This window comes from Giraffa tippelskirchi, chromosome 2, assembly GCF_054371585.1.
Source record: "Giraffa tippelskirchi isolate mGirTip1 chromosome 2, T2T-mGirTip1v1.2.pri, whole genome shotgun sequence".
In the NCBI taxonomy this organism is placed as follows: Eukaryota; Metazoa; Chordata; class Mammalia; order Artiodactyla; family Giraffidae; genus Giraffa; species Giraffa tippelskirchi.
This window is the reverse complement of record NC_137276.1, coordinates 232,599,908-232,625,045: the sequence shown is the minus strand read 5'-3', so window position 1 is coordinate 232,625,045 and position 25,138 is coordinate 232,599,908. Positions and strand designations below refer to the sequence as shown.

At 40.2% G+C, this 25,138-nt stretch overlaps 1 protein-coding gene across 9 annotated transcripts in view; it reads right to left on the bottom strand.

The window, feature by feature from the left end:
- Window positions 1-24,696, bottom strand: part of PIK3R4 (phosphoinositide-3-kinase regulatory subunit 4) — a 77,355-nt gene extending 52,659 nt beyond the window's left edge. For 2 of the 9 annotated variants that reach the window (XM_081573205.1, XM_081573211.1), the window contains exons 1-6: window positions 23,991-24,696; window positions 22,415-23,194; window positions 14,797-14,930; window positions 13,077-13,659; window positions 8,989-9,123; window positions 6,940-7,161 (exon numbers count right to left, since the gene is read on the bottom strand). In XM_081573205.1, the coding sequence (XP_081429331.1) occupies window positions 6,940-7,161; window positions 8,989-9,123; window positions 13,077-13,659; window positions 14,797-14,930; window positions 22,415-23,147 (1,807 nt within the window). In that variant the 5' untranslated portion in view covers window positions 23,148-23,194; window positions 23,991-24,696. Of the gene's footprint in view, window positions 1-6,939; window positions 7,162-8,988; window positions 9,124-13,076; window positions 13,660-14,796; window positions 14,931-22,414; window positions 23,199-23,990 lie in introns of all 9 variants that reach the window. The other 7 variants (XM_081573203.1, XM_081573209.1, XM_081573204.1 and 4 more) reach the window with 5 other exon arrangements.
- Between the last annotated feature and the right edge of the window lie 442 nt (window positions 24,697-25,138).

The window sequence follows — 25,138 nt, the reverse complement described above, 5'->3', positions numbered from 1 at the left end:
GCAAACATTTCTAAGAAAGTTTCTTGAGGATGTTTTCCAACAAAATGAGGAAAATGTAGAAACACAAAATGGTAAATATAAACCAAGAATTCAAGGGGGGGGGGGAAGAATAATAGCTAGTAAAGACCTAGAAACCAATCAGCCCAAATTAAAACTAAACGTCAATAAACTTCAAAAATGTTATTAAGAAGAAAAATGGAATAGATTACAAGCAATAGATAAAACTAGTAAGAAAGAAGCTAGATATTATAGACAGAGTAAAGAAGGTATATTTTCTCTCTGAAAGGAAAACAAAAAATTTAAACTCCAAGACAAACAAAAAAATTGTTTAAGAAAGTCATAGTGTAAAATGAAATAAACTAAAATGTACTATGTATTTAGTTGTCTGAAGAGGATAGTAAGAAGAATCCACTGACCTTGATGCTATAGACGTTCTCATCAAGTGATAAGAGTCATGGCATCAGAACTGTGGTGAAGTAATTATAAATACAGTCCACTACTTGGTTCTAAAGTCAATAAAATTTACACACTCATGTAAATTATTTTGACTTTTCACAATCAGTCTATACAAGCAGAAGAGACTTCATTTTGATTACAGAACAGAATGTAAATATTATCAACTATAAGAATGCAATTGTTAGTTGAATTATCAACCAACAGAACAAGCAAAATGAAAGAAAAAAAAAAAAGGAATGAAGGAAGGGAAGGGGGGAAACACAAAATTCTTTGCAGTCCAAATCAGAAGGCCAATTAAGAAACAACTGAATTATTTAAAGTTATAAAAACAACAAACTAAAAACAATCACTGCTAACATGGTGATCAACACATCAAAACAGAGAGACAAGGAGGATCAGATTATGATATGAGTGAGTTAACTCTTCATCCGGCATAGAAAACAGTCAAGAGATAAAGTTGATACTCCTAAAAAGAATAATATGAAAATACTATACAAGACAGCAATAGTCACCTGAAGACATCAAACCAAAACCACACACCAGAGTCAGTGCCTCTGGAAAGTGCAACTACTGCCTTTCATACATTACTTCCTATATTTTGAGTCATTTGCAAAAGCATATTTCCATTATAATCGAGAAAGAATTTTAGAATTTTCTGTAGTAAAAGAAAACACGCTGTATAAAATTCTAGTGAATTATATTGAGAAACTTTACAAACTAAAATGCGTAACAAGCTAAAATAGCTCAAAATATTTTGGAAAAGAAGTCTGACATTTGGGGAGCTTATTCTACCCAATACTAAAGTTGCTTATAAATATATAATAATTAAAATATAACTATAAAGAGTATAATATTGAGTAGAGAAGTGAAAAAAAAAAAATATCAATGGAACAGGATACGTAGAAAAGTGACCCTAAAAGATATATGCATGCAACAGAGGATAACAGAAACTTCACAAATAGATGGAAAATAAATGAAATGCTTATAAATAGTACTGGGAAAATTGGTTACATTCCTGAGAAAAATTTACATTTCACCTCATACCACAGCCCCCAGTAAAGATTAATTAAGCAGCTTATGCTATGCTGTGCTCAGTCACTCAGTTGTGTCTGACTCTTTGCGACCCCATGGACTGCAGCTCGCCAGGCTCCTCTGTCCATGGGGATTCTCCAAGTAAAAATACTAGAGTAGGTTGCCATTCCCTCCTCCAGGGGATCTTCCCAACCCAGGGATCGAATCCAGGCCTCCTGCATTGCAGGCCGGATTCTTACTTTTATGTAAAAAAAAATAAAGCTTTAATACAAAAAAAAGACATGCACCCAATGTATAATTAACCTAATTCTGGAATGGGAAAAGATTTAAGTGCCAAAGTAAAAAGAAAAATCAAGAAGGAAAAGATCAAATAAGTTGACAACACTAAAATTATTTTATTAAACGACATAAAAAATAATAGCCAAGTTATTTGAGAAAAGGTTATTTGCCATAGAAGGGATAAAATATTGTTTTTAATGTATATATAAAAGGCTCAAAAAAATTATAAGAAAAGCATAACACCATCCAAAAATGGGAGCCAAAATAATAAATTAAAAATTCATAGTAAGAAATATGAATGACTAATCAACATGAGAAATTTTTTTCACCTTCAATGATAAGCAAATAAATATACATCAAAACAAGTCATCACTTTAAGCTACCAACAAAGACTGACTGAAGCCTATTCCATACCGGAAGGCTGTGCAGTACTATTAAACAATGCCAACCAGAGTTGAAAATGATATTATCTCTTTGAAAAGCTTATAAAATGTGTCAAGTTCTAAAAATATACTCATATTATTTAACTCTGTAATTAAAATTTCTGACTCCCAATCTGAGAAAATAATCAGAAGAAAATATTTATGTAAATGGTTATGTGTATAATTGAAGGCGGAGGAGAAGGGACAGAGGATGAGATGGTTGGATGGCATCACCGACTCCATGGACATGGGTTTGGGTAGACTCTGGGAGTTGGTGATGGACAGGGAGGCCTGGTGTGCTGCAGTCCATGGGGTTGCAAAGAGTTGGACACGACTGAGCGACTAAACTGAACAGATGTATACAGTATATGTTGACCAAAGCAAAAACAATTTAAATATTCAAAAGAACAGTTCATTAAATTTTGGTAAAACTATAATAAAATACTTCTACTTATTAAAATATGGTTTCAAAGAATTTTTAATAACATGAGAAAATGTTTAGAATACACACATTACTAGAAAAAGGTTTAAAAAATAACAAGACTGAGAAGTAATATAATACATACAGAGCTCTTACATGCTAGGCATTATTACATATGTTAATTAATTATATCTTCAAAACAACTAGTGAGTTAGTTAATATTATTCTCATTTTACAGATAGGGAAACTAAGGCACACAAAAGATTAAATGATCTCCCTGAGAACCACAACCAGTAGGTGACAAAACCAGAACCTGAACCTCGCAATCTGGTGTCAAGAGTGGCTGCTCTTGAACACTCGATCCAAGTGTTCAAGAGCAACCAAATCAAAGCAAGATGCTTCTCTGACCCAGCTCCTAGAGTAATGGAAATAAAAACAAAAATAAACAAGTAGGACCTAAATAAACTTAAAAGCTTTTGCACAGCAAAGGAAGCTATAAACAAGGTGAAAAGACAATGCTCAGAATGGGAGAAAATGATAGCAAAAGAAACAACTGACAAAGGATTAATTTCTAAAATATACAAGCAGCTCATACAAGTCAATGCCAGAAAAACAAACAACCCAATCAAAAAGTGGGAAAAAGACCTGAACAGACATTTCTCCAAAGAAGACATACAGATGGCTAACAAAGACAAGAAAAGATGCTCAACATCACTTATTATTTTCCCTGGTAGCTCAGATGGTTGAGAATCTGCCTGTAAGGTGGTAGACCCAGGTTTGATCGCTGGGCTGGGAAAATCTCCTGGAGGAAGGGAATGGCAACTCACTCCAGTATTCTTGCCCAGAGAATTCTAAGGACTGAGGGGCCTGGTGGGCTACAGCCCATGGAGTCACAAAGAGTCAGACACGACTAAGTGATTATTAGAGAAATACAAATCAAAACTACAATGAGATATCACCTCACACTGGTCAGAATGGCCATCCTCACACTGGTCAGAATGGCCATCATCAAAAAGTCTACAAACAATAAATGCAGCAGAGGGTGTGGAGAAAAGGGAACCCTCTTGCACATTTGGTGGGAACGTAAACGGATATACCCACTATGGAAGAAGGTATGGAAATTCCTTAAAAAAAACTAGGAATAAAACCACCATATGACCCAACAATCCCACTCCTAGGCATATACCCTGAGGAAACAAAATTAAAAAAAGACACATGTATCCCATTGTTCACTGCAGCACTGTTTATGATAGCTAGAACATGGAAGCAACCTAGATGTCCATCAACAGGTGAAAGGATAAAGAAGGTGTGTGTGTGTGTGTGTGTGTGTGTGTGTGTGTGTGTGTGTGTGTGTGTGTGTGTGTGTGTGTGTGTGTGTGTGTGTGTGTGTGTGTGTGTACACACAATGGAATATACCATGGAATGGAATATTCACACAATGGAATATTACTCACTATGGACTATTACTCAGCCATAAAAAGGAACACATTTGAGTCAGTTCTAATGAGGTGGATGAACCTAGAGCCTATCACACAGAGTGAAGAAAGTCAGAAAGAGAAAGATAAATATAATTTACTAACACATATATATGGAATCTAGAAAGATGGTACCAATGAATGTATTTGTAGAGCAGCGATGGAGAAACAGACATGGGGCGGGGGGGGAGGGTGAGATGTATGGAGAGAGTAACATGGAAACTTCCATTACCATATGTAAAATAGACAGCCAAAGGGAATCTGCCCTATGATTCAGGGAACTCAGAGGCTTTATGTCAACCTAGAGGGGTGGGGTGGGGAGGGAGATGGGAGGGAGGTTCAAGAAGGAGGGGACACATGTATACCTGTGGCTGATTCATGCTGATGTTGGACAAAAAACATCAAAATTCTGTAAAGCAATTATCCTTCAATTAAAAAAATAACCAACAGCGCCTGCTGGTAGCCAGTGCTGACAGTGCCTCACAGCATATACGGCAGAATGGGATGAAGGGTAGAAAGAGGAGGCAAGGATGACCCACAGGAAGGGAAAAAACAAAACATTAACGGAGGCTGTACATGGGCTGGAGAACTGGAGCGGAGTTGTTTTCTTCAAGGTTTTTGGATCTTCCAATTTTCTATATGCGTGCTAAGTCGTGTCGGATTCTTTGCAACCCTGTGGACTGTGGTCCATCAAGCTCCTCTGTCCATGGGATTCTCCAGGCATGAACACTGGAGTGGGTTGTCAGGCCCTCCTCCAGGGAATCTTGACTCAGGGATCAAACCTGCATCTCTTACGTCTCCCGCACTGGCAGGCAGCCTCTTTACAACTAGTGCCACCTGGGAAGTCCAATTTGTCTACAGCAAGTGTGTATTAACTTTTATACACAAAAATAAATGAAAATTACTTTAAAAATGAAAGAACATGAAGGCCGTGTTTCAAAATACACATGGGGGCTTCCTTGGTGATCCATAGGTTAAGAATCCACCGTGCAGTGAGCACAAGGGACCGTGGTTCCACCCCTGGTGGGGGAAGATCCCGCACGCTCTGCACCAGCTACGCCCGTGCGCCACAACTACTGAGCTCGCACCCTCAAGCCTGCAAGGCGCAACTCCTGCGCCTGCGCGCTGCAACTGCTGAAGCCATGTGCCCAGAGCTTGCACTCCACGACAGAAGCCACAGCAATGAGAAGCCCATGCTCCACAACAAGAGCAGCCGGCAATGAAAAGCCCACACTCCACGACAGAAGCAGCCGGCAATGAGAAGCCCACGCTCCATGACAAGAGTAGTCCTCACCCACTGCTGCAACTAGAGAAACCCAAGTGCAGCAGCAAAGACCGTTCGAAAAATAAAAATAAAAAACAAAAAGTCAAAAACTAAAATAAACAAACAAATCTTTTAAAAAAATCCACATGAATTGACCAACAGATGGAAGTTTCAAGAACTACCTTTTCCAAAGAAAACAAATAAAAATAAGATTACTTAAAGGAGAGAGCAAGACAGACAGAAAGAGGTGAGAAGCAAAACATACTGTGTTTAGGAGCTGACTTAGATGGGGTCCAAGACGGAAGGTTGAGATCAATCAATAAAATAATGCAAAAGTTAAAAACAAACTAGAAACGTCTGAAAAGAGGAGGTACAGTAATCTCCAGTTATAACAAAGCAAGAACAGTAATTTCAAGACTTGTCAAAAGTAGGAAGTATCCTTTTCTCTACAACCTTATACAGTAATATTAGCAGAAATAGGAATACTATTGCTATATGAGTTTCTTTCCTATTTTTATTTTATATGAAAAACATCCAACAGCAAATCTTTTACCAGTTACTTTCCCAGATTACTGAAAATCAAAGTCTATAAACTCCACAGCTGCTGCTACTGCATGAGAAAATCTGGACACCTGCAAAGCTCACCAGTGTGCAGAACAGTCTTTAAGCTTTTTGAGTTAATAGACAAGTTTTACAATCATGTGTAAAATGATATATAAAGGGTTAGTGGGTAATTGTAATAATATGGCTTTAGCACATAATATTTCATAAATAACCAAATCTAAAATTGAAAAGGTCAGTATAATCAGGTGGAAAATGATCAGTCACTACTGCAAAATGAAAAATAGTAAATCTTAGTGTAAAACATGACTTACTATGCAAAATAAGTTCATTTCTTTCTAATTTTGAATCTAAATGCAACAGGAATCATATGCAGATAAAACACAAGATTTCTCTTCTTTAGATAAATCTGAAAATTAAGAATTCAAACATTTTGAAAAAATAGTGGGGAAGAAAGTTGACTAATTTTTCACAAATTTTTGATTTTACAAAAAGCAAAGCCTGTAAGCTTCCTTTTTAATTAGACTGTTTTTCAATCATAATTATACTTTCTTATTTTCTGATTGTAAAAGTGATGCATGTTTACTATAGCAAATTTGACAAATGTGGAAAAATGAAAAAAAAAACAAAAACAGTTACCTGTAATCCCAGCCCCAGAGATAATCACTGTTCACATCTTAGTATAATCAGCCTTTTTAATAAACATACCATTTGTTATTATTACCTACACACAACTGAGTTCATTCACTTTAGTAATATTTCATGGTACTTTCCTAGGTCATTAAATATTCTTTCAAAACGTACTTTTTAATGACTACATGGTATCCCTTTATATGTGTGTATCCATCTCTTGATCAGCTAGGATATCTCCGTCACCCAAAAGCATGAAGACGGACAGAAACGCCAGGAATTCATCTCCTTATTAATGAAACTTGGTGGTGCTGCCACCTTTCAGACTGCATGGAAGTTGTCTCTTTGAGAAGATCATTCAAATCTTAACGATAAACTTAAAAACAAACAAAAACATACCAACTATACTATCAAAAAAAGCTCCACGCAGATGCCAATCATTTTTATCATTCAGGAAAGTGATCATGTGGGACAACAAAACATCATTGGCTTTCTGACGTCCAAAGAATACACACAACCGTGTTATCCCATTTTCCATTAAGGTTTGTTTCACGATATTTTCAGGGTCACTCAGCAAAGTGACAACTTTCTGCTGGACCATTTCATGTAACGCTTGGAGCTCTAAAAACAGAAAAAAAGAGGAAAAATATGATCAATTTTCTTTTCTCCAAATATAACAGATCCAGCCTTTTTCACTCCTTGGAGGAAACAGAATGATTACAGAAGCCACCACAGAAAACCTACAATCCCCAAGTTTTACCGCTACTCTAAGCTCTCAAGGACAGCTGGGAAAATGAAATACAGATTGAAAAACATCGTGAGAAGCAGGTGCTACAAGCATGGCTACTATCTCACTATACACTCGCTCTATTTATGAAGCTCAGAGAAAAAACTATGGGGAAGCACCAGAGGGAGATACTGTCGGATAAGATCGACTTAAGGATGTGAAATCGCTTAAGACAGGTCAGGATATAATCTGACGGTACAGGTGTCGGTTAATTCCCATTTAGAAAGCGAGAAAGCACACTGCAAGTCCTGACAAGACTTCACGTGATCTGGCCACCACCTCCTTCTCTGATCTTACCTCGTACCCACCCTCCGTTTTTCATTTACTTATTTACTTGGTTGTCTTCCCCTTACTAAAACACTCTCAAGAGAGCAGGGATCTTTTCTGTCTCACTCACCCCCATATCCCTAAATGCTCACAGCAAGCACACAAACTGCCTGATGCAAAGCTTATGTTTAACAGTTATCCACTGACTAAATGAACGAAGGCAGAGCCCACTTTTGGTGCAGCCACTGTCAAGGGAAAAGGGGGTCTGAAAGACACAACTCTATACTCACGTTAAGAGAAACTTTAGATTAACTCCCCCAAAGTTTTATTGCCTAACTTCATTACTTAAAACGTCCAAGGACTTTCCTGGTGGTCCAGGGGTTAAGAATTCACCTTGCAATGCAGGGGACATGGGTTTGAACCCTAGTCAGGGAACTAAGATCCTACATGTCCTGGGGCAACTAAGCCCATGCGACAACTAGAACGCCCATGAGCCACCATCAAAGATCCCGATGACACAATGGAAATTCCAAGTGCCCCAACTAAGGCCCAATACAGCCAGATAAATGCTTTTTTAAAAAGTCCAATTACATGCTCATAGGATGCACAACAGTATTATTTTCCAAGTAATTCCGAGGATTTCCTTTCTGATACATTCTTTTACAAGTTTAAAATTATTCCAGTGTCTTCAACTCCGAATAGCATTTGTTGCATAAAATGATCCATTTAGCAAGTAAATGAGACACTACAGCTGTCTACAGCATAAAAATCTGAAAAGTAGATTTCTCTAGTTTTTCTGAACTAGAAATATCTTGGAAAACATCTTGGTATATTATTTGACTTACAAATATTTAACACAATAAACATTAACTAAAAGCCTGTTAAAAAGCTGTATGGATGGAGAGAAACATGAGCCAGGGATAGACTTGACAGAGTTCACCATTACATTGTTCCTTTATGATAAAAGGTATGGGTTTTGATATGAGTCACAGGTAGTATGAAGCAAACACAGCTTATGACTGAGTATATATCAGAACATACTCACATAAGTAGGAAAGGTTTAGATTCCTCAGCTATGGTGTTGTCAATGTTTTTCCTTTTATCCTATAATTATTTTATAATTCAGCTAGCTTTGCTGTTGACATACATCAATTCTGGCTGAAAAACTATTGAGCTTAGAATCTGTGGTGGCAGGTTGGTCATTTTCTGGCGAGATAACAATGCAGAAGAAAGAGTAGAAGGGAATAGTCAAACGATAGGAATCCTTCCCTCTATACATCTGGTCTTCTTTCATTTTACACTAGAATCATAAAAGAGTTTGCTACAAGTTCACATTCTAAGTAACTGCAATTCGTTCTAAATAACAGAAAATCTGGAAGAGAAAATCATACTACCTGTGTCATAATTCCCATTGGGATGTGTAACTTCATCTATTTCTTCACTATTTGGGTCGTTTTCCATATTGAGATTTTTCAACTGTACTAATTCCAGGAATCTCAAAGCTGTTTCTGCCAGCAGAGCTATGTTTTCTATAAAAGGGAGAAAATTTGTAATAATTATAATCATAAATTTGTATAATGCTTATAACTTATCTTCCCTAAATCTTAATGCATATAAATAATAATAAAACTAAAGAAAAGCAGGACTTTCCAATTTAGCACTTAACCTAATTTGAATTTTAGAGACTAATCTCATAATCTACAACTATACCCAAACTACCAGTTTTAATCATAAAACATACACTTCTTCTAAAAATACAGAAATATACAACATGGTGACTACAGTTAGCATTGCTGTACAGCATATATGAAAGTTTTGGAGTAAATCCTAAGAGTTCTCATTACAAGGAAAAAAAATTTTTTCATTGCTTTTTATTATACCTTTGCAAGATGATGGATGCTAACGAAACTTACTATAGTAACCACTTCACAATATATGTAAATCAGCCATTATGCTCTACATCTTAAAACTATACAGTGAGGTATGTCAATTACATCTCCATAAAACTGGAATAGCAAATAACCAAAATAAAGCAATCAAAATCATTTGAGGAAAAAGTAAAAAAAGCTTAATTCTTCCACAAACACCTATGTTTTCAACAGCATCTTATCGAGTAAGAGACATGCAGTAGGCTAACTGAGAAGCACATTTCACATTAAATTAAAAAGCTGACCTCTAGGATCACCCAGATCCTGGCTCAAACCTCGACCGTGACACTTACCAGCTGACTGCTCAGCCAATCTGAGTCTCGGTTTCCTCATACCTAACTGGGTCACGACCACCTCAGAGGACCACTACCCAAGCACATCAACCCCTAAGGGACTGCTTTACAGTGACCCTCGGGTTCTTGCAGAAGCAGTGTGACGCTGTCTGCCACGCTCCCGCAGTGGTCTGCCTCTCCTCTCTCTCTGATCGTCTAAGAGTATTCCCTACGCCTCGCCACTGTGGAAACACCTACTCCTTAGTGCTGCCCTCACACCTGCTGCTAACTCGGTCTGCTCTCGGCTTACACTTTCCTCCTCCTCCCAACCTTATGTATTCCTGCCTCTACCCTTCCCTTCTCACTTTCATGCTTAATATATGACCATACCCTCAAAGACACACTCTTTCTCTTCTCAGCAGTCAGTGGCACTGAACATGAACTACCTTTTCTATTGATTCTAAGACTCACTTTTTCTTCACTTTTTAACATCTCTGAAATAGAGATGCATCCCACCATAATTGACGTTTTTTAGTCTATCAAATACAGTGATTCCCTCCATCCTGGAGTCCCACCCCCGACGCTCGCTAGGTTCAACGCTTTTCTGAACAGAACAAAAATGTACCTCTAAGCAAGCAAGCTGCTGATACCGTGCAGCGCCTACTCACCCTAAAGACAGGAGAGTGCTATACCATCTCTGACGATTCCAGATGAATACTCCCACCTTAACGAAAACATTTTTATCAGGAAAAGTCTCTTCTTTTCCTGGGCACCTCTCAAGTCTGAATAGATCTGTACATATCTCCTCGTTTATGTTCATAAACCACAACACTCGTCAGTTCACTTTACGTAAGATCTAAATCTATACCAGCATCTCTGAGTTTAAAAACAATACTACAAAAGAAAATTTCAATTGATTTTTAAACATCTATCATTATTAATACGTGTGGTTTAATCACACTTAGCCATACAAGTTCAGAGAGGCTTCTGACTCTATTGAAAAAGACAGTCTTCTCATGCTTACACCGTGGCTCACCACGGCATGGGGCACTGCCGGGTGCTGGCACAGACGCGGGGTCGCCACGGCCTCTCACCCTGAGACCCAGCAGACAGACAAAAGCAGGGCTGCTCCAAAAGCAAGCTCCGGACCCGCGGCTCTGAGAACTGAGAACGAACCAGTCCTGGTACACGCCGGTAGTATCCCCAGGCCTCTCCCATCCCCAGCTCCTCAGCTGGGAAATGAAGACACTATAACGCCTACTGCTCAAGATTGGTGTGCCAGCTTCAACAGCTAGACAGAGCTTAAAATCTTAGAATCCAGAACCTAGAACCTGTTATACAGAGTGAAGTCAGTCAGAAAGGGAAAGACAAATACCATAGTAACAGATACAGATGGAATTTAGAAAGACGGTACCAATGATCCTACATGCAGGGCAGCAAAGGAGACACAGATGTGAAGAACAGACTTCTGGACTCAGTGGGAGGAAGGGAGGGTGGGATGATTTGAGAGAATAGCACTGAAACATGTGCATCACCGTGTGTAACACCGATGACGGTGCAAGTCCGACGCATGAAGCAGCCCACGCCAAGACCCCGAGGGACGGGGTGGGGAGGGGGGTGGGCGAGGGGTTCCGGACGGGGACACATGTACACCTGTGGCCAATTCATGGTGATGTATGGCAGAGGCCAGCACAATTTTGTAAAGGAATTATTCTTCAGTTAAATTAATTAATTAAAAAAAAAGAATCCAGAACCTATTTCAGAATCTCTGTATCTTATACAATTAACCCTTGCAAGCATGAGCAGTACATGCCCTTACACAAAGCAGATTTTTCAATAAACAGTCACTATTGTTTTTATGCTATGACTGCTAGTAAATGAATGTAAATATGATATATTAATATAATACCTACACATCAGAATCTTACCTATTCACTACAACTGAGAAAAGATTAAGACACACTGGGCCAAAAGTAGATCATAATAGTCTAAAAAATACAGCTTGTTTTTAAAAGCCGTAAGCTTTTCTTTAATTTTATCCAGTGCAATTAAGTTGATCCCTGAACAACATCTGAATTTTTTTCAATATTAAATACTACAGTGTCACACAATCCATGGCTGGCTGAACCCACAGATGCTGAACCATGGATGGAGGGCCAACTATAAATTATAAGAGGATTTTCAACCGTGTGGAGGGTCAGTATCCCTAAGCCCTACGTTGTTCAAGGTCAACTGTATTTCTCTTTACCAAGTGATTTATAAACACGCTTTGTTCCAAATAATAAACCTGGATATGTCTTAAAGAAATCCTGAATTTCCTAAGCCTAAAATTTACACCTATACAGCTATGGAAATCAGAAACCGTAAATAGGCAGATGGATAAATATTTTTAAAAAAGCCAACAACCACCAATCACTCTGTGGAAGTGTGTAGCCATAAAGACAGAGTCCAAAGATCACTTTTCATAGTCCAGTAAAATAACAAGTATATCATAAAATAATGAACTAATAAGCAAGTATCTTTCAAAAAAAGAGACAATATCATCACCACACATGTCATATACTATTTACAAAGACTTCAGAATTCCTGATTTCCTTCAGATGGTATCTTAGAAATAAACTATGGAATTATGTGAATATTTCAATGACATTTTCCATGCAGAAATAAGCATTCAAAATTAATTTAGGGAGCTAAAAATATGAAACTGTATCACTTGATTTTATGAGTGAGAATTAATATAAAACAGGTAGATGCGCTAATGTAACACACCCACTTGATCACCAAGAAGCCACACTTCCTAAGCCACAGTAACTGAAAGAACCTTCAAATTCAGTAACCTAACAGGCTAGGTCCTTTCAACACCAAACTACCCAGCAAAACTAATCTTTTTCAACAGCAATAGACTGTTATATTCTAATACTAATATTTAAGCAAACATATCTGCTCAGAGAAACTTTAGAAAGGCCTAAAGACACTAGATCAGAAGCACATACTTGCAAACATCTTACTCCAAATTAAATATAACACTCACAGTAAAATCATAAAATTCTGTGGTATATATTTTTAATAATTCTGATCACTTCAAATAATGAGAGTACACACAAAGCTCGAGTTTCATGAACAGATCAGCTATAAATATTACCAAAATGTATACACCAATAATTCAAGGACCAAAGTTCAAGGTTATCTTTGGAATCTCCAAAAATATCAGAGAAACAAGAGGTATTATGGTCACTAACTTCAGGATGTCAGTGGTCATTTACTTGGACAATAAGCTCTTACCAGCATAGGCTAGCCTGACAATAGTGGCGTCATCCTGGGCCAAGTGGGCTATGCCTGGCAGGATATACTCTGGGTAAATGTTGACATCGTTGCGAGGAACCTCCTTCACAAGAGCAAGAACTTTAGTTAATGTCCTCAAGGCTTCGGCCCTCACTCTGGGAACAGAGTCATTGCTGAAATGCAAAAGATAAGGAGTAATACGATCCAAAAGAATTTCTACACTTAATCTTGGTGCCAAATGGAGAATAAGTTCCAAAGCGGCAAGCTTGGAATCACAGTATTTCAGGGTCTGCAGGCAAGAAGTTATAACTGACACCAAGATAACCAGCCCATTTTCCTTGGGCTCTCCATCTGCTTTCTCCAGCAGATCATGTCCACAGAGATTGTGAATAATGTTGTCCAAATCCTTCCTTATAACCAGAATACGCTCATCTGCAGAAAGAAATGTTTCTTTGGCAAACTGGGCCATATATGGCTGAAGAAAAGTATAGAATATTTCAGGAAAGGCATTGCCACGTTGCTGCTTTAAGTAATCTTCTGCCTCTAAACGCTTATCTGGTTCACGGTGAATCATCTGAGTTACCTACATGAAGGGGAGAATGGGAGTAAAACACAGATTTGAGAAAAGCAAATTAAATCAGACCAAAGCTACAACAGCAACTTACACGTGATTTAAAGGGATTTTGAGGTAATTCTCTTTCCAATCTTCACCTTTCAAACTACCTTCAGAACCTGACTATTGAGTAAAATGTGACTCTATCATCCTATAAAACAAGAGGAAATCACGTATTAACATACTCTAGATGGTCCAGATACATAAAGAGGATCAAGCCTTAAAAAGTAGTGAAATTCATTCCTTTTACAATTAAGAAAAGGTAGGCCCAAATTCATAAAATCACATAGCCAACACCACATGATAATGAGCTCCGCACCGAGGACAGACAGGTGTGCCGGCTCCTAAATCCAGTGCACTGTTCATGGACGGGAGCTCAACTGGCTTCCTCTGGAGCATCTTACTTTTTAATATTTGCCATTTTCAAGAGAAATCAAAATGCATGGTTCCCTACCTTACTAAAGAATATTTTAAATATACCCTAACCTTTCAATGGCTCAGAGTCATCATCAGATGCATCAGTTACTGTAGTAAATGCCGTAAAAAAAGTCCCCTCAAACAGCACTGTGGATATAGGGCTGATGTGACCTCCCAGAACTCCTCACATCTGATCTGCTATACTAACAGGTGATTCAACAGCCCCCCTGCCAGACCTGCCCTCAGAGTCAAGGGAGGTCTACAAAGCTAGCTGCTTCTATATGAAATGCCCCATTCTGCTGTATTACACTCAAGCTGATTCTCGGTCTCCTCATTTTACATATTTACCCTCTTCATTACTTACCGGCAAACTCTATCCTGGACACCCTCTCTAACGCCCAAGCACCTCCTTATTTCCTTTCAAATCTGTCCAAAGCAGAGTTAGGATTCTAATGGAAAGCTGTGTGTGTATGTGTGTGTGTTTGTAATATAAAGTCAAATGAGCTCTGTGTCTAAGAAGGGGGAAAAATTATACATTTCTGCCTAACAAACTAAAAACGATAGGAGGCTTACATTAGTCTATGGGGCTTTATTGCTTGTCCCAAATTCAGAACGCTCCAGAGAACTAATACAAAAGGGAGAATATAACTCTATTTAAAACATTATGGGGAATGTGTTCAGCATAGTTACCAATTCTCTGACACTGCGGTCTTCGATCTTACTCAGCACCTGCTCAGGGGAAAACTGCCCATTCCTATAGGCCAGAAGCTGAGAGAGGTCAAACAGAGGCACGCCTTCCGTGAAAAGCTCTGCGATCACACAACCTGGAAAGTGGCAGGAAATAATTCCATTAAAAACGAAAGGCAAGAGATCCTTAATACAAATCGAGAATTCAGAGAATTCATGAAACTCAAGATACAAAACATTTTTAATGTAACATAACAACTATAATCAAGCAAGGCAGAAAGAACATCTACTGGCGAATTATCGGTTTCCAAAAGTATGAAGTCAAAAAAGGCCTACTTAATTTTTCTCCTTAAAAAAATTAAATCAAATAAAATTACTTCCTTGTTCTCTAATTTAAAACGAATGTACTACACATGCATTATATATACACATATATTGAGATGCAAAAATAGATTGAAAGTCATAATATAGTGTTTTTATTATGAATTTATAGTCATTAAGTTCATAAGAAACTACTGAGAAGTCGTATCTGACAACTCATTTACTAACCATTAAACGAGGAGTTATCAGGCGCCCACCATACACTAGACTTTAACAGTGCATGAACAGATAAAATCCCTGCCCTCATGAAGCTCTTCTTCTAGAGAAAGTAAACCAGCAAACACACACAATTATACAATGGGAACTGTTAAGAAGTGTGGCTGTAAGATTAAAGGGGAAAAAAAGAGACACCCTTCATTGTGCACTTAAATAATCTTCAAACAAGAAATAAAGTATCTACATTTCTGAAAAGACAGAGCCATTTCACCAAATCATTACATGATACACATTTAACAAGTTTTAAGGAGACCTTTGAACAACCTTAGTCACAGCTTTGCATGTGCCGGTCCCTCTGCCTGGAATGTGACTCCATCAAGAATCTTCATGGCTTATACCTAAACCTCTTCCAGATCTTGAATCAAATGTCATCTTAGCAGTATGGCATTTCTTGACTGCCCAGTTTAAAACTGTAAGCCCCCTAACACAACTACCCCACCCTCAACTCCTAGCACAATCCTCTCCTCACAACACCAAATGCCACATTTTATATTTTATGGATGTATTTCTTTACTGTCCATATACCCACTAGAATGTAAACTCCATAGGGATTTTTGCTATTCTGTTCACTAAAAAATCTCTAGTGACTATGATATATAATAAACACTCAATAAATTTCTTAACTCCTATCCATATAGTATCAAGTTTTATAATGAAAAAAACTAAAAATGGCTATTAAGAACATCAAAGCAAAAAGAAAACAGAAGAACTGAACAATACTATAAACTAGATCTAACGGATATCAAAGGAACACTCACTCCGTCTAACAGAATACAAAATTCTTCTCAAGTACATGTGGCATGCTCTCCAGATGAAACCATATGCTAGATCATAAAACAAGCTTCAATGAGTTTTAAAGGACTGAAATGACAGAAATTATGTCCTTCAAACCACAATGGAATGAAATAAATCAGTAACAGAATAAAAATCTGAAAAATTCACAAATATGTAGAATTAAACAACACATTCATAAGTAACCAATGATCAAAGAAAACTTACAAAATACTTTGAGATGAATGAAAATGAAACCAATATACAAACATGTATGGGATGCAACTAAAGCAGCATTTGGAGAAAATGTTAACTATAAACACCTATCTTGTAAAAGAGGAGCTCAAACAATAACCTGATCTCAACCTTGAGAAACCAACTAAAACGAAAGGAAAAAGGAGGAAAGGAAAACCAGAAACTGGGGAGAAAATTTATGCAACAGGGTATAAAATACACTAGAGAATGTTATCAAACCCAAAAGCTCGTGCATTGAGAAGCTCAACACAACTGACAAACGTTTACTGACACGACTCAAACTGCTAAAATCAGGTAGGAAAAAGGGGACGTTACTACCAACCTCACAGAAATAAAAAGAATTTTAAGAGAATGATGTAAATAAATGTATGCCTGCCAAAAATTAGACAAACTAAATGAAATGGACAGATTCCTAAAAAGATTTTACCAAAGGTGACTTAAAAGAAAATCTGAATAGACCTTATAAAGTGATGGGATTAGTAACTAAAAACCACCCACAAAGAAAAACCTAAGCCAACTAAACAAGTGAATTTTGCCAAACGTTAGAATAATTAACAGCCATCCTTGACAAATCCTAACAAAACACACAGGAGAAGGAACACTTTCCAAGTTATTCTATGAGGCCAATCTTACCCTAGTAGCAAACTAGACAAAAGCAACATTATTAAAGAAAACTATACACTAATATCCCTGATATAAAAATCCTCCAAAGAATATTAGCAAACTGCAGGTAGGAATTGAAGAGTCCATAGTAGCAGTAGTGAAGTCGCTCAGTCCTGTCCGACTCTTTGCGACCCCATGGACTGCAGCCCACCAGGCTCCTCCGTCCATGGGATTTTCCAGGCACGAGTACTGGAGTGGGGTGCCACTGCCTTCTCCAGAAGAGTCCATACCAATAATAATAAACAAATTAGGGGAAAGAGAGGATACTTGAGCACATAGAATGCTGAAGGCCTATGGTGGAAGGTGCTGGAATTGGAAGATCATCATTTTGCAACCATCACAGTAAAGATCAAACAAGACAAGAATGACTAACAGACGCCAAATCAAGGAGGAAACAGTTATGACTGGCAGGATACTAGCAGGGTGTTAAACGTTTCTTCCCACAGGTTGGTTTACTAATTGCAAGGGATTAAAAACAAAAAGTAACTAAGACAGGACAAATTGGGCAAGAATTTGACCACATGATCAAAATAGACATCAACAATACATACCATTTGCTCCAGATACCATAGTATGAAGACATCATCACCTACACAGAGGCCCTGAGAATGAATAACCTGAATCTAATCACACCAGTAACACCGAAGAAGCTGAAGTTGAACAGTTCTATGAAGACCTACAAGACCTTCTAGAACTGACACCCAAAAAAGATGTCCTTTTCATTATTGAGGACTGGAATGCAAAAGTAGGAAGTCAAGAAACACCCGGCGTAACAGGCAAGTTTGGCCTTGGAGTACACAATGAAGCAGGGCAAAGGCTAATAGAGTTTTGCCACGAGAACGCACTGGTCATAGCAAACACCCTCTTCCAACAACACAAGAGAAGACTCTACACGTGGACATCACCAGATGGTCAACACCAAAATCAGACTGATTATATTCTTTGCAGCCAAAGATGGAGAAGCTCTATATAGAAAGCAAAAACAGGACCGGGAGCTGACTGTGGCTCAGATCATGAACTGCTTATTGCCAAATTCAGACTTAAATTGAAGAAAGTAGGGAAAACCACTAGACCGTTCAGGTATGACCTAGATCAAATCCCTTATGAGTATACAGTAGAAGTGACAAATAGATTTAAGGGACTAGATATGATAGACAGAGTGCCTGATGAACTATGGAAAGAGGTTCGTGACACTGTACAGGAGACAGGGATCAAGACCATCCCCATGGAAAAGAAATGCAAAAAAGCAAAATGGCTGTCTGAGGAGGCCTTACAGATAGCTGGGAAGAGAAGAGAAGTGAAAAGCAAAGGAGAAAAGGAAAGATATTCCCATCTGAATGCAGAGTTCCAAAGAATAGCAAGGAGAGATAAGAAAGCCTTCCTCAGCGATCAATGCAAAGAAATAGAGGAAAACAACAGATTGGGAAAGACTAGAGATCTCTTCAAGAAAATTAGAGATACCAAAGGAACATTTCATGCAAAGATAGGCTCGATAAAGGACAGAAATGGTATGGACCTAACAGAAGCAGAAGATATTAAGAAGAGGTGGCAAGAATACACAGAAGAACTGTACAAAAAAGATCTTCACGACCCAGATAATCACGATGGTGTGATCACTCACCTAGAGCCAGACATCTTGGAATGTGAAGTCAAGTGGGCCTTAGAAAGCATCACTACAAACAAAGCTAGTGGAGGTGATGGAATTCCAGTTGAGCTATTTCAAATCCTCAAAGATGACGCTGTGAAAGTGCTGTACTCAATATGCCAGCAAATTTGGAAAACTCAGCAGTGGCCACAAGACTGGAAAAGGTCAGTTTTCGTTCCAATCCCAAAGAAAGGCAATGCCAAAGAATGCTCAAACTACCACACAATTGCACTCATCTCACATGCTAGTAAAGTAATGCTCAAAATTCTCCAAGCCAGGCTTCAGCAATACGTGAACCATGAACTTCCAGATGTTCAAGCTGGTTTTAGAAAAGGCAGAGGAATCAGAGATCAAATTGCCAATATCCACTGGATCATCGAAAAAGCAAGAGAGTTCCAGAAGAACATCTATTTCTGCTTTATTGACTATGCCAAAGCCTTTGACTGTGTGCATCACAATAAACTGTGGAAAATTCTGAAAGAGATGGGAATACCAGACCATCTGACCTGTCTCTTGAGAAACCTGTATGCAGGTCAGGAAGCAACAGTTAGAACTGGACATGGAACAACAGACTGGTTCCAAATAGGTAAAGGAGTACGTCAAGGCTGTATATTGTCACCCTGCTTATTGAACTTATATGCAGAGTACATCATGAGAAACGCTGGGCTGGAAGAAACACAAGCTGGAATCAAGATTGCCAGGAGAAATATCAATAACCTCAGCTATGCAGATGACACCAGCCTTACGGCAGAAAGTGAAGAAGAACTAAAGAGCCTCTTGATGAAAGTGAAAGAGGAGAGTGAAAAAGTTGGCTTAAAGCTCAACGTTCAGAAAACTAAGATCATGGCATCTGGTCCCATCACTTCATGGGAAATAGATGGGGAAACAGTGGAAACTGTGTCAGACTTTATTTTGGGGGGCTCCAAAATCACTGCTGATGGTGATTGCAGCCGTGAAATTAAAAGACGCCTACTCCTTAGAAGGAAGGTTATGGCCAACCTAGATAGCATATTTAAAAGCAGAGACATTACTTTGCCAACAAAAGTCCGTCTAGTCAAGGCTATGGTTTTTCCAGTGGTCATGTATGGATGTGAGAGTTGGACGGTGAAGAAAGCTGAGCGCCACAGAATTGATGCTTTTGAACTGTGGTGTTGGAGAAGACTCTTGAGAGTCCCTTGGACTGCAAGGAGATCCAATCAATCCATCCTAAAGGAGATCAATCCTGGGTGTTCACTGGAAGGACTGATGTTAAAGCTGAAACTCCAATACTTTGGCCACCTCATGCGAAGAGTTGACTCATTGGAAAAGACCCTAATGCTGGGTAGGATTGGGGGCAGGAGGAGATGGGGACGACAGAGGATGAGATGGTTGGAGGGCATCACTGACTCGATGGACATGGGTCTGGGTAGACTCTGGGAGCTGGTGATGGACAGAGAGGCCTAGCGTGCTGCAATTCATGGGGTCGCAAAGAGTCAGACACGACTGAGCGACTGAACTGAACTGAATCACAAACCTTCTTATATGAACAGTGCAAAGAAGCAGAGGAAAACAATAGAATGCGGAAGACTAGAGGCCTCTTCAAGAAAACTGGAGACACCAAGGAAATATGCCATGCAAGGACAGGTACAATAAAGGACAGAAACGGTAGGAACCTAACAGAAGCAGAAGAGATTAAGAAGAGGTGGCAAGAATACACAGACTATAAAAAAAAGGTCTTAATGACCCAGATAACTATGATGCTGTGATCACTCATCTAGAGTCAGATATCCTGAACTGTGAAGTCAAGTGGACCTTAGGAAGCATCACTATGAACAAAGCTAGTGGAGGTGATGGAATTCCAGCTGAGCTATTTCAAACCCTAAGGGATGATGCTGTTAAAGTGCTGCACTCAATATGCCAGCAAATTTGGAAAACTCAGCAGTGGCCGCAGAACTGGAAAGTGTCAGTTTTCATTCCAATCCCAAAGAAGGGCATTACCAAAGAATGTTCAAACAACTGAACAATTGCACTCATTTCACATGCCAGCAAGGTAATGCTCAAAATCCTTCAACTTAGGCTTCAGCAGCACGTGAGCCAAGAATTACCAGATGTACAAGCCAGATTTAGAAAAGGCAGAGGAACCAGAGATCAAATTACCAACACCCACTGGATCACAGAGAAAGCAAGGAAATTTCAGAAAAACATTTGTTTCACCGACTACGCAAAAGCCTTTGACTGTGTGCATCACAACAAACTGTGGAAAAATTCTTCAAGAGATACCAGACCACCTTACCTGTGTCCGGAGCAAGCCGTATGCAGATCAAGAAAAAACAGTTAGAATCAGACGTGAAACATTGGACTGGTTCAAAACTGGGAAAGGAGTGCATCAAGGTTGTATATTGTCACCATGCATATTTAATTTCTATGCAAAGTACATCATGCGAAGTGCTGGGCTGAATGAACCACAAGGTGGAATCAAGATTGCTGGGAGAGACATTAACAATCTCAGATATGCAGACGATACAACTCTAACAGCAGAAAGTGAAGAGGAACTAAAGAGCCTCTGCATTAGGGTGAAAGAGGAGAGTGAAAAAACTGTCTTAAAACTCAACACTCAAAAAGCTAAGATCATGTCATCCAATCCCAACACTTGATAGCAAACAGGTGGGGAAAAAGTGGAACCAGTGACAGATTTTCTCTTCTTGGGCTCCAAAATCACTGTGGACAGTGACTGCAGCCATGAAATTAAAAGATGCTTGCTCCTTGGAAGAAAAGCTATGACAAACCTAGACAACACATAAAAAAGCAAATACGACTTTGCCAACAAAGGTGTGTATTAGTCAAACCTATGGTTTTTCCAGTAGTCACGTATGGATGTGAGAGTCGGACCATAAAGGCTAAGCGCCAAAGAACTGATGCTTTTGAACTGTGGTGCTGTCCTTTGCACAGTAAGGAGATCCAAGCAGTCAATCCTAAAGGAAAAATCAACCCTGAATATTCATTGGAAGGACTGATGCTGAGGCTGAAGCTCCAATACTTTGGCCACCTGCTGGAAGAGCCAAATCACTGGTAAAGACCCTGTTTCTGGCAAAGATTGAAGCAGGAGAAAGGGGCTGCAGAGAAGACGGTTGTGGCATCACTGACTCAATGGACATGAGTCTGAGTAAACTCCGGGAGTTGGTGAAGGACAGGGAAGCCTGGTGTGCTGCACTCCATGGGGTCGCAAAGAGTCGACCACAACTCAGCATCTGAGCCATAATTACCTTGCAGGTCTCAGCGTAAATATCATCCTTCCAATAAAGATTCCTTTCCTGATTCTGCCTCTCTACCCATCACCATCAAAGACTCATTTAAGTATCCATATGTTCCTGTAACAGTACCCTAAGTATATCACCACCACAGCAAAAAAAAGTGCACTGAAATCACTTTTCAATATCAATCTCTCCATTTAAAGGGCAAGCACCTTGAAAAGAGAAATGTAATTATTCATCTCTCTCACTTAAGACAGTGCCATACAGAAGAATTCAAATAGTCCTTAAACATTTGAATAAGCGGACCACTCTTTGCATTTTCTAGGTACTTAAAGCACATCCAATGAAATAATGCATCCGTCTGAAGAGTAGGTGGATTTACCAAAAAGTTAACTTTCTGTATTCAAGAGTTAAAATAAATGCACATTCCCACCTTAGCAAAGCTGACCAATTCAAATACCTGCTGAAAAGATATCCATTGCTCGCTTCAATTCTCCTCTTGTTCTCTGATTGCTGTTTAAGTCTACAAGTGGAGTTGAAGGATCTCTCATATATTCTAACTCTGTGGCAAACAATCCACCATCGACAAAACGTTCAGGAGCAATGTAACAAGTTCTCCTCCGAGAAGTGTCGAAAAAATAGTTGAAATCTGCTGGGTTGTCCTCTGGAAGATAAGTGGGCTTGAAACTGGCAAAATCCGTTAGAAGAACCCAATTCCAACTGGTGACCATCACGTTCTCCGTCTTGATGTCCCCATGACGGACGCCGGATTTGTGCGCCTGGTCCACAGCTGTGAGGATCTGGAAAGCAATCCAGCGCTTCTCAATGTTATTTAAGAACGGACGGGTGCTGATGCGGTCGTAGAGGTTGTCTCGCACATACTGCCTGAAGAGCATGGCTGCCTTCTCAGATGCTTTTTCGGCAGCTTTCTGGAAAGGCAGACAGTTCTGTGCAGAATGAAGCCTGATTTTCAGTTCCTCAAGCTCTTGTTTATAGCTGGTTAGAGGTAAGGTGGGATCCTGAATTGCAAAGACCTTCACAACCACCAGGCCTTCTCGGTGCTTCGCTCGAGCAACTTTAAAGAACCGAGTACTCCCCAGACTCTTATCATATTCAAAGTCATGGATGTCTGAGAAATAACTCTCCACAGAAAGGATCTGGGAGGGAGCAATGCCAGCGAGTTGGTTTCCCATGATGGCAGCAAGGACCTCCGAGACAGCAAGTTAGGATACAACACTTACTTTCTGAAAAAAAGAAAGAAAAAAAAAAAGAAACAAGCAATGAACATCACTTTTTATGTGGCATCCTTCTGCAAGGTACATGTATCATATTTCTCTTCCACCCCACAGGACTGTACTTGACAATTTCTTGGTAGCCTCTAAATTTCAGACATATTTATCTTAAAAAATCTCATTATTCTGTCGTCCTTTCCAGGAGATCACAGGAAAACAGGCCTCATCAATATTAAGTTGAACTGTCACAATGTGTATTTTCTAATACTGATACTTAAAAACTTTAACGAATCTTTACTACGTGTTCAGTATTGTGCTTGGGGCTGAAAGAGTCACCAAAGTGCAATATGACACAGTTATTTGTCCAAGAATCTGTAGTTTTGAATAGGGAACCCAAGCACATCTTAAGTCTAACTAAGAATCGTCTAATACAAACAGGTTAGGCTTGGCTTCCCTGGTGGCTCAGGTGGTAAAGAATCTGCCTGCAATGCAGGAGACCTGGGTTCAATTCCTGTGTTAGGAAGATCCCCTGGAGAAGGAAATAGCAACCCACTCCAGTACTCTTGCTTGGAAAATCCCATGGACAGAGGAGCCTGGAAGGCTACACAGTACACAGGATCGCAAAGAGTCGCACCCGACTGACTAAAAAGATCCAAACCATCACCGTATCCTGAACCCGTCCAGCCTTAACTCCAGTGTGCCTTCCCACTCAGCTAACTGAAGGCGGAAGAGCTGTTTGGTTTACAACAACAGCGAAGAACCCCTGGCAGAGATGTTAAAGAAAAGTAAACCAAAATGCTCTACTTGCCAAAACACAGCCCAAGGTTCTCCTAGTTCGGATCTTGCTGGAAATCAAAACACGCTCCTTGCCAAAACACAGCCCAAGGTTCTCCTAGTTCGGATCTTGCAGGAAATCAAAACACGCTCCTTGCCAAAACACAGCCCAAGGTTCTCCTAGCTCACATCTTGCAGGAAATCAAAGCACACAAGCACGCACGGCTGTGCACACACGCAAAGCTTTACCCCGGGGCAGTGGGAAGTGTCACAAGCCGACGGCTCGCTGCCTCACGAGGAGCTCACGGCGGGCCCCGTCGGGGTCTGGGCGGCGAAGGGAGCCAGGAGCCGGGCGAACCGCTCTCAGAGGGAGAACAGGGGAGGCCGCGGAAGGGAGGCGGAGACGCTCCGGCGTCCGGGACCCCGGCGGCCCGCGCAGGACACGCGGGGAGCTCTCGGGGCCGCAGCTGACGAGAGCCCAGCGCCCGAGGAGCGGGCCCGCCAGCCCCGTCGCCTCAGAGGCCACGCGTTCCCGGGCCTCGCCGTCCTCTCACGCGGGCCTCAACCGTCAGGGTCCTCCGACTCCCCCAGGGCCCCCGCACCAGCGGGAGACGGAGCCCGGAGAACGGGCCGGCTTCCAGGGCCTGGGGAAACGCCGCTCCTCCCGCGGCAGCCGGCCGACGCCTCGCGGGCCGAGCTCCCGGGAGAAGCCGTCGGCTCGGCCCGCACTTCCTGTGGCGGAGAGGAAGTGACGTCCGAGCGAGGCTGGAGGAAGAGGAGCGCGGGGGCGGGCCTGGTTGCTAGGAAACCAAGGGGCGTGGCCTCGCTCCAGGAGCCTGGAGGAAGAAAAGAGGAAGGCGTGCCTGGTGGCTCAGCTGGTAAAGAAGACGCCTGCGGTGCGGGAGGCCTGGGTCCCATCCCTGGGCTGGGAAGATCCCCTGGAAAAGGGAACAGCTACCCACTCCAGGATTTTTGCCTGGAGAATCCCATGGACAGAGGAGCCTGGTGGGCTGTGGGTAACTCCAGGATTCTGACCTGGAGAATTCCATGGACTGTATAGCCCATGGGGTCGCAAAGAGTTAGACACCACTAAGCGACTAAACACACTTGTTATGCCACAGTTTGGGGATTTATTTATTAAAACACACTGTTATTTAATTGATAAAACTCCTTAGATT